Source organism: Lemur catta, chromosome 5 (assembly GCF_020740605.2).
Source record: "Lemur catta isolate mLemCat1 chromosome 5, mLemCat1.pri, whole genome shotgun sequence".
In the NCBI taxonomy this organism is placed as follows: domain Eukaryota; kingdom Metazoa; phylum Chordata; class Mammalia; order Primates; family Lemuridae; genus Lemur; species Lemur catta.
Window position 1 is genome coordinate 64548039 of NC_059132.1, and position 16642 is coordinate 64564680.

Genomic DNA, 16642 nt, shown 5'->3' on the forward strand with positions numbered 1-16642 from the left:
CTGCTAGAATGAGAGTTTGAATGATTTTTGTTAACAGAATAGAGAGTACATGTGCTGAAAGTAAAAATTATTTTGAAGAAAAGTTTGACTTTGACTTACTAGAAGCCAAATCCTGATTGAACAGAACATAGGGTTTATTCATAAAAAGAGATAAAAAAGAAAAGATGAAGATCCAGGATGCATGAGTGGATTAGGGCAACCTAGACTAGTAAGAGAAAGAAAAAATGATAAACTATAAAGAAGGAGGTAGATGGTAGAGTTCATGAAGGAGAGAACAAATCAGGAGGGACCACATGGACAGAAGAGTTAGCATTGAGAAACTGGTTAGCACCAGTCTTGGGGAGTGAGCTCCATTCATGGTCTGTTATAAGGCCTTTGTTGTCATTCACTAATAACTGCCTGAACCCTGAGACTTTAGTTCAACACTAATGACACTGTCTCATTTGGTTAACCCTCTTTTCAAAATTCAAAACACTGGTAAGTCCCACAGAGCTGAAGGTGAGAGGGTGGGGTTCTAGAATCTGGCAGGGCAGTGGGATGTGGAAGGGCACCTTTACCCCCTAGTATGTGACATGGTTGACACTGGACCACACCAGCTTGATATTTTCTCCAAAGGGGCTTGGGGAACATTGGTGATAGCCATGCTGTTACATATGCATATTTCCATTTTTAGAAACCATGTACACATGAATCGACACCTTGCTTTTTTCACTTGACATCTTAGAAATGTTTTATATTAATACATATAAATCTACCTCATTCTTTGTTGTAATCTCTGTAGTATTCAATTATATGGAAGGACCATATTTTGTTGAATGCTTAAGATGTTTTCCTATATTTTGCTATCACACAATACTGTAGTACAAATTTTTGTGGATTTGTGACAGTATATCCATAGCATATTCATCTAAAATTAGCATTATTGGGTCAAAAAGAATCCTTGGAGTCATCTAGAAATGCTAACCTCAAAGTAGAATTATTGGATCAAAGGGAAAGTATTTATTAGGTGCTTTCTATGTGCTAGGTACTATGGCAATTAATGTGGATAAACAAGAAACAAGTTAGCCTTGATCGCTGCCATTATAGAATTTTACATTCTATTGGAGGAGACAGACTTACAAAAGTTAACACATAAATAGTTACAAACTGCAGTATGATATGAAGAAAATGAGCAACTAGAGACAGTAATGAGGGGACTTTTTTGATAGGGTGGTCAGGGAAAGTCTAAGAATGTCACATTTAAGCTCTATGTACTTTTAAGTTTTAATAGATATTGCAACACTGCCTTCTATGTTTACATACTCATTGACATCATCATCAATATCGTACTTTCAAACTTTTGGTCTTTGCCAATCTAATAGGTGAAAAATGGCATTTCATTTTTCGATTTTATTTTCATTTCTTTAATTAAGAGTAAAACAGAGCATATTGGCCAGGCTTGGTGGATCACGCCTATAGTCCTAGCTACTCAGGAGGCTAAGGTGGGAGGATTGCCTGAGCCCAGGAGTTTGAGGTTGCTGTGAGCTAGGCTGACGCCATGGCTCTCTAGCCTGGGAAACAGAGTGAGACTGTGTCTCAAAAAAAAAATATATATATATGTATATATATATATATATCTAAAATAGTGCTTCATGAGGCAAGAGAATCACTTGAGGCCAGGTGTTCAAGCCTGGACAACATAGTGAGATGAGACCCTCTCTTTAAAAAATAAAAATTAGCCAGGTGTGCTGGCATATGCCTGTAGTCCCAGCTACTTGGGAGGCTGAGGCAGGAGGATCACTTGTGCCCAGGAGTTGGAGGCTGTAGTGAGCTATGATCATGCCACTACACTCCAGCCTTAGTGAGACCTCATGTCAAAATAAAAATAAAAATAAAATAAACAAAATATAAAATAATTAAAATTGAAAGTAATGCTTCACAAAATGTAAAAATTTTCCACTGGCATAAGGGGTCTTAATGGGTATTTCATTATATATATATGTATATATATATGTGTGTGTGTGTGTGTGTGTGTGTCTATATACATATATATTTTTAAGTTCTGTAGCACAAGGGAAAGTGTTTCTTATTCTTAACTATATCAGCAATTTAGGGAGTAAGAAATCAATAGATTTAGCAAAATTGCTGTCTTTTTATTCTTAGTCTAACAAATTCAGCTAGATTTTTGTGGGAGGTACTTCTGAGATTTCACCATCAAATATAAGGGAAGCATTCAGTGTATTTGAGATATATTTATTTTTGCCTTATGAAGAAAGTATCCATCTATTTCTTTTTTTGTTAGGAGTCTCCTCTTTTAATCAGAAATGCATCTTGAGTTTTATTAAATGACTTTGTAGCATTTGTGAAGATCATATGGTTTCCCTTTACTAGCCCATTAATACGATTACTTAAAAGTTATAGATTTCCCAGTATTAAGCTATACGTTAAGTTTATTAGATTCATTTGTAGGTTTTGATTGTTTAAAATGACTACTGGCCACATAATATTCTATTTAAAAATTCAGAGTAGAGAATGAGACTGTGCTGTGTGAGTGGAAGCAGAAAGAAGAGCAGGAAGCATGATAACAAAAAGATAACTGTAAATCTATGCTACAACCTAGTGCATAGTGGCATGACTTCCAATGCAATAGTGCCTCTACTGATGATACATATGGAAAAGACAGGTTTTATCTTGAATATCCTATGACTGGACCTGATGAAAACATAATCACTGTAGTTTACAAAGATAAGTATAATCCTTTGAAATGAAAACCTCAGGTTTGAAAATTGATTTCTATTAGCAATATGTAGTCTGTCCTGGTAAAAATGGTTATTGTCAGTTATTCTCGCCTTACTGACCCCTGCCCTTCTCAAAAGATACAGACTATTTAAATTAAAAACATACACCTTGAAGTTTTAAAAAATTCTTTGTTTTAGCTACTTTAAGGGTTTTGATTTTCATGGGATATCCAATGCAATGCCAACAATCTCAGCCTTGATAATAGGAGTGACAGATTTAAGCAGCTAGCCATGGTAGGAAGTTTTAGAGGGGGGTATATCAATTAGGGTATGATATGTACTTCCTTTTTAAATTAAATTCTATTTGTGTTTATCCCTTATATAATTTTGAAAAATAAGCCCTTCCTTAGAGGTAAAAAAGTTAAATCAGATGTACAAGTTTTCCCTTCAAGAAAGAATATTAATTTCTAATTAGTGAAATATTTATGTCGACTGGATTTGTTAGCCTAATGAAAAGTTTTAAATATATTTAACTTTTACTTTGAAAAGATATTTTCTGACATCCAAGGAGAAAAGATAACTCGTGATAATGACACTGGTTGTTTTTTCTTTTCTGTTATGATAGTTTCAATGCTTGAAACACTAAATAAATTACATTTGTCATAGTACAATGTTTGTATATGTAATATTTCAAAACTTTTATCAACTGATCAATTAAACAGAAAAGTTTGTTCAGATTTTTAAAAGGGTTTATTTTATTCAAAGACTGTAGAAACAGTTTGTGATAAGGTGGGCAAGAGAGAGAGTACTTCGGTTCTCTGCTGTAAAGTGCTTTGATAGTTGCCCTCCTTCCCCCAAAACATACTTTCATTGATTATTTTCTCCCACGGTAATAGATTTAATTTCTTATTACCACAAACCAAACATATATCCATTATTCAATTTAATCTTCAAAATACTTTGACACTTATTTTTGCCATTATGTTTGATATTTTTTAAATTGGGAAGAAATGGTGAAGTACGCGTCTGTTTTATGTCAGTGAGGAAAGTGGAAATGTTGGCTGTTTGTGATAACACTCAACTGAGCTGGCCTGTTTCTACATGAATAAAATAAATTTCTCCTTTAAAATGAGAAAAAGAAAAAAAAAAAAAAAAAAAAAAAACACCTAAGCTCAAGAAGGCAACACCATGCCAGCCACCCGACCACAGCAGGCACAGGGCCCGTCTTATCTCCCTTCCGCCGGGCGTAGCAGGACACCATCGAGCCGTGGTCCTCCAAGGTTCCTAGAGCGTAGACAAACGTGCTCCGGAGAGTGGGAGCTGACCCTCGGCAAGGAGCTCTCAGGCGCTGCTTGAGAGCGTTGGCTCCTCCTGTGGGGCCTTGGATGGGTGAACTGGCCCTTGGACTGGGCACTGAGCTGGGGCGGAACTGCGGCCTAGGAGACAAGGAAGCAGCTGATTCCTGGCAGGTGCAGAGAAGGCTCCTTGCACGGAGGCGCCGTGCGTACTAGGGATGGGGTTCGGGGCGGGAGGTGTCAGTTCTTGAGCCTACGAGAAGGATGAAGCTGTGGATCAAGTTAACGGGGCACAATCTTCTGCTGCATATTTTACATCCATTGAACACAATTTTAAATAGATATTAAAGATGGGCCTCACTGAAAAGGTAATATTTGAGCAGATATCTGAAGGAGGTGAAAAGACCTGTGTGGCTTTTGGAGGCAGGAACTTTGTAAGTAGAGGGAACTGCGGTGCCAGAGCTCTGAAGTGGGAGCTTGTTTGTCATGTTTGAGGGATAACAGGGAGACCAGAGTGGTTGGAGGGCAATGGACATGGGCAAAGCTTGTAAGAGATTGGGATGTTGGGGAAGGCGTGTAGAATAAATGAGCACTGTATTGTATAAGGAATTTTGTCATTTCTTGGTGTGAGTCTTTAGGGGATTTTGAGCAGAGAAAAAATGTGATCTGACTTGTGTTTTAAAGCATCTTTACCTGGAAACTCCTGATAATAATAGATTGTATAGGGGTCAAGAACGAGATAAGGAAAACTTAAAAGTTAAGAGTAATTCCAAAAAGTTGCTAGTAATTCAGATGGGAAATAAGGATATCATGGGCCAGTGGCCAGATTATTGGTCTGCTTTGAAAGTAGGGCCAACACTATTTGCTCCTGGATCAGATGTAGGATGTGAAAGAGAAAAGACAAAGATAAATGCAAGGTTTTTGACCTGTGGATATAAGAGATATCGCAGGTTCAATTTTGGGACCTTGTGTAAGTTCTTCAACTCTCCATGTCTCAGTTTCCTTTTTTGTACAACGAGGTTAGTGATAGTATCTTCTTTATAGGATTGTGTGAGGATTAAATAAATTGATACATATAAAGCACATAGAACAGTTGTGCTGGCTTATTGTTATGCTGAGACATGAAGTGTGAATGGACATTAACAAGAAGAAAATTGGAGGGTTGAAGGGTGTTCCAGGCAGAAGGAGTAAACTGTGGAAGGACCAAGGAGCAAGAAAGAGTATTGCAAGTTTAAATAGTTCATTAGATCACAAGTAAATTTTAAGCCATATTAAATGTTTTGAACTTGATTGTAAGGGTAATGATGAGCTATTGTATGTAAGAGGCACAGCAGAGACATAATAATATTTCATTTCCTCTTTAGAATGATCACCATTTGTACTGTGGGAAATAGATTGGTGTGTCAGACAAGTCACAGTAGTTTGGGTAGAAGATGGTGGCAAAGGGGATGAGGAGAAGTGGATGAATTTAAGAGATATTTAAGTAATAAAATCAATAGAACTTGATTGATTCTATTTATAACAAGTTATGAAAGAAGGAAGGAATGATCAGTTTTCTGATTCAAATAGCTGGATATGGAGCTCCCCTAAAAACAGTTTATCAAAATTTTTATTCTATATTGCTTTTGATATATATTTAATCACATCATAGAAATGAGCCACCACTAATTAAACATCATATCTTGTATACCTGTATTAGGGTTCTCTAGAGAAACAAAATTTTTCTAGAGAAATTATCCTATAAATAGGGTATCTATATCAATAAAGATAGATAGATATCTAGAAAGAGATTTATGATAACGCAATGGCTCACATGATTATGGAGGCTGGCACGTCTTAACATCTTCAGAGTGACTTTGTAAGCTGCAGACCCAGGAGAGCAAATGGTTTAGTTCTAGTCCAAGTCCAGAGGCCTGAGAACCAGGAGAGTTGATGGTGTAGTTCCAGTCTGAAGGCCAGCAGACCCAGAAAGAGCTGGTTCAGTTCAAGTCTGAAGGTAAGAAAAAAGCTGATGTTTCAGTTTGGAGGCTGTTAGGAAGAATTCTCTTCCTCAGGGAAGGATCAGCCTTTTTGTTCTTTTTTATTTGTCTATCTATTTATTTATTTATGAGATGGGGTCTTACTCTTGCTCAGGCTGGTCTGGAACTCCTGAGCTCAAGCAATCATCCCGGCTCAGCCTCCCAGAATGCTAGGATTACAGGCATGAGCCACCATGCCTGGCCATGCCTTTTTGTTCTAGTCAGACCATTAGCCCGATTGGATGAGGACCACTCACATTATGGAGGGTAATCTATTTTACTCATTCTATAGTCTACAGATTTAAATGTTACTGTCATCCAACAGCACCCTCACAGAAACATTCAGAATACTGTTTGACCAAATATCTGGGTACCCTGTGGCCCAGTTAAGTTAACACATAAAACTAACCGTCACAATACCAAACTTTTATTTTCTGGCTAATAGTCATAACTTTCTTAGGCCTTTTCACTTCCATTAAGAATACCAGGATTTGGCTTTTAAAATTTTAAGTGCATTTTTGACAAAGAAAAAATAACTATCAGTTGGTGAGTATTACTATGTACACATTCAGGAATATATAACAGCAAGAAGTATTTGGAGCTTAGCTAAGCAGAGCCACTGATTGAGTGAGCCAACCTGCCCCACCTCCACTCCCTACATGCACATCCATTCAAAGGCATGTATCAACAGTAGGCAGATACTATTTCACTAATCTATAGAGTCAAGAGTAGTCAAAATGAAGAATGCTAAGGGCCTGCTCCAAGGGATAATGGTGGAATTCTCCAAATTCATTTTTGACATACTGAGTTTGAGAGGCTTCTGTAAGGTATGCAGGTATGAGATAGGCAGAGGGAAATTCAAGTCTGACACTCAAGATACCTAGCCTGAAAAATAAGGAAATCATCAGCATAAAGATAGCAACTTAAGTCACAACCGTACTGTATGTTATCCCTTCCTAGTTTCTGCCCTATTTCTCACTTCCATTCAATGTCTTACTTTTTGAAAGAAGAATTTTTGCTCACTGTCTCTGTTTTCCTATGGCAGGCTGGCTATTCTCCCCATTTCACTACCAAAATTGTCTTCACAGAGGTGACCAATGGCATCTGTGTTTTGAATCAAGTGAGTATGTCAGGTCTTAGATTAATCCACCTTCTTATGGCATTTCACACTCTTAAGCACTGCCTCCTTATAATTTCACTTACAAATCAATGAATTCCTCCTATTTATGATTATTATCTCATTTACCTCAAAATCTCTGTGAATTAGATATTATCTTCATTTTACAAATGGGTAAACTAAGTCTCCAAGAGGATAAATAACTTGACCCAGGTCAGACAGCTTGTAAGTGATAAGGCTGGATTGGAACTCAGGCCTGTCTGAGGCCCAGGTGCTTTCTACCCCTACACACTTAGAGAGATAGACCTCGTTGGCCTTCTTTGTACTGCTGTTTTTATTCTCCTCCTACCTCTCTGGTTGTTGCTACTCACTTTTCTTCCTTATGTGTAGGTGTTTCCCAGGATTCCAGACCCACATAATCTTTTCCCAGCTAAAACTAACTACCACACTGAACCTACTATACTGAACATCAAACAGCTCTTACACTTTTTTCTCTGTATGAAAAACCTTTTTCCTATTTTCTTGTCTGACTACCGCTCACTTGTCTTTTAACACTCAGGAGGACTCAACCTCCAGGAATCCTTTTCTGACCTGCTTCTGGGAATGATCTGCTTTACCATTCACAGGTGCTCTGCTAGCATCCTGTGCATACCTTCATTATGCCACTGAAGTGCAGTTGCTTATTCACTCAAGATTTCTTGAGAAGCAGAGATCTGTAGAGACCAGGGAGTTGTCCTTTATTTCTGTATTTCCAGCAACTAAGAGAGTTTGGCACACAGTAGACAATCAGTAAATGAGATGAGTTATGAATATTCTTACATTCTTTTAGTTAATTCTGATATCGAGTTTAAAGGATGTATAAGTGGTTATATTTATTTTGTATCTTTTTTCCCTTCAACAATTTGAGAATTTTTAAATCTTACAGAAAAGTTAAAAGAATAGTACAAGTAATACCTATATACCCATCATATAGCAGCAGTTGTCAACTTCCTGCTACATTTGTGTACTCTGTCTCTTCACATGCACATTTTTTTTCCCTGAAACATTTGAAAGTAGTTTAGCGTGCATCTCCTGAGAATAAGGATATTCTCTTTCATGACCATGAAACTGTTATACCATCTGAGAAAATTCTATATCAAGGGTTAGCAACCTTTTTCTGTAAAAGGCCAGATAGTAGCTGTGTTCGGTTTTACAGGTGATGTGATCTCTGTGGCAACTACTGAAGTCTGCCACTGTAGTGCAAAAGCAGATGTAAACAACATCTAAACAAATGAGTGTAGCTGTATTCCAATAAAGGAATAGAAAAATAGGCTTCAGGCTCTATTTGGTCTGCAGGGCTATAGTTTGCTTGCTACATTCTGATATATCTGTCATGTTCAGATTTCTGAATTCTTCAAAAAATATTGGTAGCTGTTTTTTTCTTAAATGCAAGAGTCAAATTTCATACATTGCATTTAGTTGTGTCTCCTTACTAACAATAAGCTTCCCATACCCTCTTTTTATTCTTATAAACTTGATTATTTGGAAGAGTCTATGCCTATGGTAGATGAGCTACATTCTGGATTTATCTGAAAGTTTCCTCATTATTAGATTCTTGTTAAACATTTTTAGTCAAAATGCTACACGGATGATAAAGCACATGATGTCAGTTGTCTTACTGTTAGTGTTGCAAAGTTTGGTCATTTGGTTAAGTTTTGACTGCCAGAAATCTCCATTTTTTCCCTTTGTAATTAATAAGCAATCAGTATGGTGATTCTTTGAGACTAGAAGAATGTCCTCTTCCTCCACTCCTTTCACCCAGTGGTTTTAGCAACCATTTACAATTCTTGACTGAATCAGTCATTTTGAGGGCTGCAAAGTGGTGATTTTTGAATTCTATTATTCCAACTACATTAGCTGCCAATCTTCTATAAAACAGGGGTTTTTTTTTTTTTCATTTTGTATGTGTGTTTAGGAATGGTTGTTTTAAAGAGAAAAATAAATGGATAGCAAGAAATGTATAAACCCAAGAAGGGGTTATTGCTATTGTTACTACTACTATTACTGTTTCTGTGATTCTTGTTATTATATTTTTAGGAGTATCCCTGAGGATACAGTAAAAAGAAAGTTCTCCGAAACAGAGAGAGCAGTCTGAAGCTGGGGATGACAACAGCATTGGTGAGTGCCCATTCCCTGGCTCCCCTGAATCTGAAGAAGGAGGGGCTTCGGGTAGTGAGGGAACAGGGATTCAAGCTGCAGCAAAGGCCTTGGACAGGAGCCCTTGTGCAAACAATTCAGGCAGTTGCGCTATCTAGAGACCACAGGACCTCCAGAAGCACTGAGCTGGCTGCAGGAGCTCTACCAACAGTGGCTGCAACCTGAGACCCACACTAAGGAGCAAATCCTAGAGCTACTGGTGCTGGAGCAATTTCTGACCATTCTGCCTAAGGAGCTTCAGGCCGGGTTATTGGAGCATCACCCAGAGAGCGGAGAGGACATGGTTGTTGTTCTGGAGGATTTGCAGCTGGAACTTGGAGAAACAGGACAACAGGTGGTAAGGGTCAGATGTGCTCTTTTGCAGGAAAGCAAGGATTGAGATCTCTTGCCGGACAGGTCAATGTGAACTCACCGGTAGGAGGGAAATTGCTAAGCTTTGGTTCAGTTTCTTTCCAGTCTGGCTGTTCATTTCTGTAGGTCTTACCTCAACCTTGCCTGTCCTCTCCCGGGAGGAAACCGATTGTGTTCCAGATTCCTCAACCCCTTTTCTCTGCCCCTCTGGGGTTTCTCTTTGTTCTTTTTTCTAACATTTATTTTTCTGAACAGCAGTTTTCTAAACCCATATGTTCCTAATTGTCCCTACATGTACCTAATTGTCCCTAGGACCTAGACCAGGCAAAGAAACAAAAACTGCTTGTGGAGGAGACAGCCCCTCTGAAAGCAGTGCAGGAGCAGCAGGTTCAGCCTGAGTGTGAAGTTTCAAAGTCTGAGAAAAAGAAGGGTAAGAACTGGATTGCATGTTCTTGTGTGTGAGATGAGGTGGGCTGTGTGGTTCCCTCTGAGGCCTGCTGAGCATCCTTGTGTTTTGTTTTTGTTTTGAGTCAGGTTTATTGAAGTATAATTTACATACAGTATAATTCACTCTTTTAATTATACATATCAATGCGTTTTCACAAATGTGAATTAATTATGGTTGGTCTTCAAGATATAAAAGATTTCTATCACCCCAAATATTTTAGTTGGACAAAACACCAAGGAAAGGGTACAAAGGGAATCTGGACCTTTACCCTGCCCTTTTCTCCTTACTGTAGGGGTAAATAAAAAAAGTAGTGCTAGTTTCTCACCCAGGGCAAAGAATCCCAGCTACATGCTTCATTATTCATTTTTTCTTATCTCCTTCAGACTATTGTAAATGGCTACTGTCTTTTATTTCTAAATGTCACCTGGATTTCTTTTTTTGTTCTACTATATTTTCTTTGTCACTGAAATTCCTCTTTCTAATGTCTGTTCCTTACATTTGTTTTCTTCTTTCTAGTCTGATACAATCCCTACTTCTCTCTCTCTTTCTTTTGTTTTGCATTAGTGTCACCTTGGTACTTCCATTTAAGTTACCTCCTGTTCAGTCTCCGTCATTTAAATGTACATTCATTAATGTTTCTCCCTTCCTTAAAACCCTTCAGGGAGTCGGGTATTATTATTCTTTTTACTTTTTTTGACGTTTGAAAAGTTCCATAATAAAAAGTAAAAAATAAAAGTAAGAAAAAAATCCCCACCTTCACTGACTCCCAGTAGCCTTTAGCACAGACTCACAGGGCATGTTCTGGAGTGTGTTTACATCTCAGCCTCATGTTTTCTTGACATGAAAACGTGTCTTTTCAATCATAGTTTTCTTGAGACTTTTAGCACTGACAGTTCCATGTCCTGGAAATTTCCTCAGTCCTCCCAGACAAATTGGGACACGTAGTCACACTATGTTCCCACAATGCCAAGATACATTCCATTTGCTCCTTGCTGTTTCTCTCTTCTGAACCTCTTCTGCCCTGTTTCTTCTATCTGGAATGTGTTTTTCTTACTCTCCCTGACTAATTCCTACTCATCCTTCAGGACTTATCTTAGATATCACTTTTCTCTACCCTTCCGTAAGTCTCCCAAGTCTGAGTTAGTTTCCCCATCTATGCTCCTAGAGCTGCAAGATTTCTTCTGTCGTAGAACTAATCACATTATACTATAGTTACTAGTTTAGTTCTTTGTCTTGTTGCTGAGTCTGCTTTAGTCCCTGGCGTAGAGTAGATATTCAATAAATGTTTATTTGATGAATGGCTGATTTTATATCTAAAGCCATGCTTTACTTTCTGCCTACTTCTCTGTTCAATTTCCGAGTCTACTTCAGAAGTCCCCTTCTTCTGGGAGCCTTCTGAATAAAGTCGCTGAAAGAATGGGCCCTGCCTTTTCTGAATAACCTTGCAGAAGTGAACTTAAGCCATGTAATCAATGACAGGTATGTATTTTAAATATAAAAAGTGAATGTAATGACAGTAGATTCTTGAAAATGTTCTCTACCCCCTGGATTTGTTGAAAGTGTTATTTTATATTTAAAGTTAAGGTTGTTTTTTAATTTCAACCCTTCTCCTTCCTTTTAAATATATGTGCTATTACATTATTACTGGAAACGAATCTTTCCTATTCTGTTCTATTAATCTCTCACTTCCTGCCCTCATTGTAGGCTACTTCATTCTGTTGCAGAGGGCCTTTATACACAGTTTGTTATTTGCATTATTTAATCTCAACATTCCTCACATGTGACTTTACATTTTCTGATATCTCCTTACTAATCTCTTCACTTTCACTTTTACTTTGGGCTCTCATCCACTCTCTCCTTTTTAATTATCTGCTGACTTTATCTTGCTCACATTGATTAACCCTCATTTGTTTGTTAATGGTGCTACTTAACGTCTCTCTCATCTGTTTTCTTTCTCCAGCTTCCCTATTACTCTCTCATTCTGACTTTGTGTCTCCATTCATGCTCCTAGCCTTTAAAGACTTATCCCATCTGCCCATCCTTCTCACCATTCTGCTTGTGTGTCTGAGCTTAGGTTTTTCTTTATCATCTTTTAATTTCACCCTTAAGACACAGGCCACTTATTTAGCAAACATTTGTTTAGTTTCTGTTATGTACTAGTCACTGTGCTAGAGAAAACAAAGTCTGCTCTGCAGGTGCTCATAGTCTCTTGGAACATTGGAGGTTGAAGGGGGAGAAACGGACTTATGAACAAATTATTACAGCATTGAGATAGAAAAGATGTGTTACTGCTGTCCAAGGAGATTGGGAAAGGCCAAGGCATTTTTGTGAACTTCATGTTACTCTGAAGGTCTTATGATCCAGTATTTTTAATTTATTGATGAGGGCACTGAGCCCAGAGGATTTAAATTACCTTTCTAAGATTACACAGTGAGTGATAAAATTGGCACCACATCTATATTTCTTCATTTTTAGTTAAAATGCTATCCCTTTCTTATTGGCCCAGGGTCTTCAATTAACCTAGCTTTTTATTTTTCATGTGATAAATTATTTTCAAGAATATACAGTCATGCCCTTGAAGACAGTTGGTTTGCTTGCTTATTAGCTTCTCTGTGTGTGGTGTGTATCACTTGATAAAATTTAAGTCATTAAAAATAAGTTACCTCCCTCCACAATCCCCCATCCTTCCCCAAAGGCAATCACAGTTAACAATTTCTTATCACTTCATATATATTTTATGCAAACACAAGCATCCACAACATTTTTAGTTTACACACATGGCTTGATTTAAATTTTTCCTCTTAGAAGATTCCTTTCCCTAAGCATCAGAAAACAAGTAATTGGTGTTATATATTTAATGTTTCAGGTGAGGAGACAAGGATTGAGAATGGGAAGCTTGTTGTAGTGACAGACTGCTGTGGGAGAGTTGAATCATCTGGGAAAATCTCTGAACCCATGGAGGCTCATTATGAAGAGTCTAACTTGGAAAGGCAGCCAGTCAAGCCCAAGGAGACTGACTACAAATGCTCAGAATGTGGAGAGGGATTTATCCAGCACTTGGACCTGATTGAACATGAGAGTGTACACACGAGAGAGAAGCTCTGTGAATCTGAAGCTTGTCAGAGTTCTGGCCTTACTGGACATCAGAAAATCCTCTCTAGAGAGAAAGGTCATCAGTGTCATGAGTGTGGGAAAGCTTTTCAGAGGAGTTCACACCTTGTCAGACATCAGAAAATCCATCTGGGTGAGAAGCCTTATCAGTGCAAGGAGTGTGGAAAAGTCTTTAGCCAAAATGCAGGCCTTTTGGAACATCTTAGAATCCATACCGGAGAGAAACCTTATCTATGTATCCATTGTGGAAAGAACTTTAGGCGCAGCTCTCATCTTAATCGACACCAGAGAATTCACAGTCAGGAGGAGCCCTGTGAGTGCAAGGAGTGTGGAAAAACCTTTAGTCAGGCTCTACTTCTCACCCATCATCAGAGAATCCATAGTCATTCCAAAAACCATCAATGTAATGAGTGTGGGAAAGCCTTCAGTTTGACCTCAGACCTTATTCGACACCACAGGATTCACACTGGAGAAAAACCTTTCAAGTGTAACATTTGCCAGAAAGCTTTCCGACTAAATTCACACCTCACTCAGCATGTAAGAATCCACAATGAAGAAAAACCCTATGAGTGTAATAAATGTGGAGAAGCCTTCAGGCAGAGATCAGGTCTTTTTCAACATCAGAGATATCACCATAAAGACAAACTGGCTTGATGAGGTGTTTTCTCCTTGTAGAACCTTGGAGAAGGCACACTGACAAGCAAACAACACTTTAAGAAAAGTCACTCTAGCCAATGTTGGCATCAGAGCATTCTTGGAGGCCAAATTGGAAGCTGTCTACCTCCATTCCCTCCCCTTTATTTTCCTTGAAGTCAATTTTGGAAAATAGTAATTTCACCCTAGGTAGTACTATGGGATCAAAGTTAACCAGCATTCTTCAGTGCAGGACTTCAGAGCCTTTAACATAATAAATGCATAATTATGGATCTCTAAGCAGTAAAGAGCCTCATCCTGAGTGGAGGCTTTAAGTCAGTAGTGAATCAAGGGTCCACAGATTTATAGGATTAAGCAGAACAAGGGCAGATTGATATGTTTGCATATGCTATGGTAACAGACTCCTATGAAATAAGACTAATGATGTTTGGAAATATACCACTCTCAAAGGTGTCTTAAAGTACAGGTTAATGAGAGCATTTTCCCCCGCTGGCTTCACACCATTCCTCCCACTGACCTCACCCTCATGCTTCCTCACCCAGTATCAGTGGAAACATTTTACAAAGCAAAGATAATCTTTTGCTGGTTAACTATAGAACTTGCCTTCTTGGTTAGCTTCATGTAGTTTTACCATTTCCTACTCCCATCCCCATCACATTATCTCATGATTCAAGTTATAAATGAAAGTTTACTGAGACTATGGGAGAGATTTCATGAGTCATTTGAATAAACTGTGCTGAATTAATCTAAGTAGCAACTGTCTTACTTGATAACTCCAGTGCCAGGATAGTGGCTGCTGCATGGACACTAGTCAATAAATGTCCAGTGAAAGAAATTGAACTTTTTTCCTTTAATCTTGATACAATTTTAAAATATTGCTTGTTCTGGAATTCTTTCAGAATTAAAACAATAAAGTCAGCTTGGAGAGGAGATCATGATCTTTATATCATGAGTACCAGAATGTCATAGTAATGATAAGGAATATTAAGAGAATCCACTCCAAAACACATCACCAGGATGATAACCATCACTTACTGATTGGTAGCAGCTGCATAGGGTACTGCTATTTGGAGAAGACTTCTTAGTCTGCCAGTGTGGGAAGATTGATGAACCCTCATGTAGTGATTAGGACTAGGTTCAGCACATATAGTTTAAAAACAACAACAACAAAATAGGAGCGACTTCATAAAAGTTTAATTTTCTTTGCAATAGAAAAGGCAGAGATAATCAGTCTGTCCTTGATGACTGCTGAAGCTTCAGCCATCACATGCAAAATGTGGACAAAAGGCAGGATAAAAAGAGCTACCTCCCAATACAATCAGCTACCTTTGAACAGCCTCTCCAAGAATGTCTTAGCACATACGTCATAAGCCAAAACTTAGGAAAGGAAGGCTAGAAAGTGAGCCTTATTCTGGGTTGTAGGGTACCCAGCTGAAAATTAGGCTTCTGTCACTAAGGATAAAGGGGAGAATGAATGTTGGATTAGGCAGTTAACAGTTAAAAGATTTCATGTAAAGTCAGTCATAGTCTGTTGCTTAGGAAGCCATAAAACTATGTATGTTTTATTCTGCCTTTATGACTAAATTGATGGCAGGAATTTTTCCCCCAAGTATTTTGAGGGCTATGCTGAGGTCAGTACCTAAACATTTAGTTCTGTGTCATAGTTTAAAACTGTTTAACTCTGTTCAGTTTAAGAAGGAAAGTACATAGAATATCTGTATTATTATTATGAAAAAGCAATGAAAATTAAAAGATTCCTAGTATAAAGAACTATATACCCTTAGTTATCTGGAAAATTTATCTTGGCTTTCTCCATGATGATTATATAGAACAAGTATTAACATTATATATCCATTGACACCAGGGACAACCTAATTCTTTCTTACAGCTCCAAAGGAAATGGTGTTCTCCTCATTCCACTTGGGGCAGACCCATATTCACCTGGGCATAAATGTCAGAGCTATATTTAAATAATAATGTTTTCCTTCTCAAAAATCATAGAAACATTGAACAAAGGGCAAGTATCATAACAAATCTCAATTAAGGTTTCACTTGCAGTGTAAGACACACCCTAGTCACCCTAAAAGGTAAATTAAAAATCTATTCAGAGGACAGGAACCCAGGAGGAATGTATTACAGCAATATCTTCTGATCAGACATTTCTGTTTGGGTAGCATCCTGTAATATCCACATGTAAAGTGGAATGGAAAGCCTCTGTGTCTCTATTTCCCTCTCTCCTGTCTAAAAACTGATAAAGTTATTATATAGCTTGCAATTATAAAAGTATTATAGTATGGAAAAATAAGGGGAAACATCACCCATGTCCATGTTATAATATCTTCATACATTCTTATTAAATTTTGTCTATGATAGAAACTCGTATAGAAAACTTGAAAACAATAAAAATAAATCACCCCATTTCGTGATCCAGATATACCTTCTTACATATTTTGAGATCCTATTCTTTTTTTGCACATAGAAACACTTTGCTTTTCTCACTAAACTTCAATTATATCATGAACAGTTTTCATTTGTAGCAGACAGGACAGTCAATTTGCCTATCTGCACACCCCTTTCTAGTCCAGTCCTGCCATGATCCTGCATGGACAGCCTGCCATATGACCCTTCCCTGACCACTGATGCTTGGGTAAAGAGGGAACCCTCTAAGCAAGGCTTAGCCATTTAGATACCCATAGGAAGTTGACATTGGATCACAGACTGTGGTTGGTCTTTAT

At 37.9% G+C, this 16642-nt stretch overlaps 1 protein-coding gene across 1 annotated transcript; it reads left to right on the top strand.

Moving 5' to 3' along the window:
• The first annotated feature begins 6160 nt into the window (after window positions 1-6160).
• On the top strand, window positions 6161-14742 carry ZSCAN26 (zinc finger and SCAN domain containing 26). Its single transcript, XM_045552039.1, is given in 5 exon segments — window positions 6161-7150; window positions 9224-9384; window positions 9386-9680; window positions 10007-10124; window positions 13009-14742. Coding segments are annotated over 4 exon segments (1407 nt in total). The 5' UTR covers window positions 6161-7150; window positions 9224-9289; the 3' UTR covers window positions 13908-14742.
• Window positions 14743-16642: the final 1900 nt, after the last annotated feature.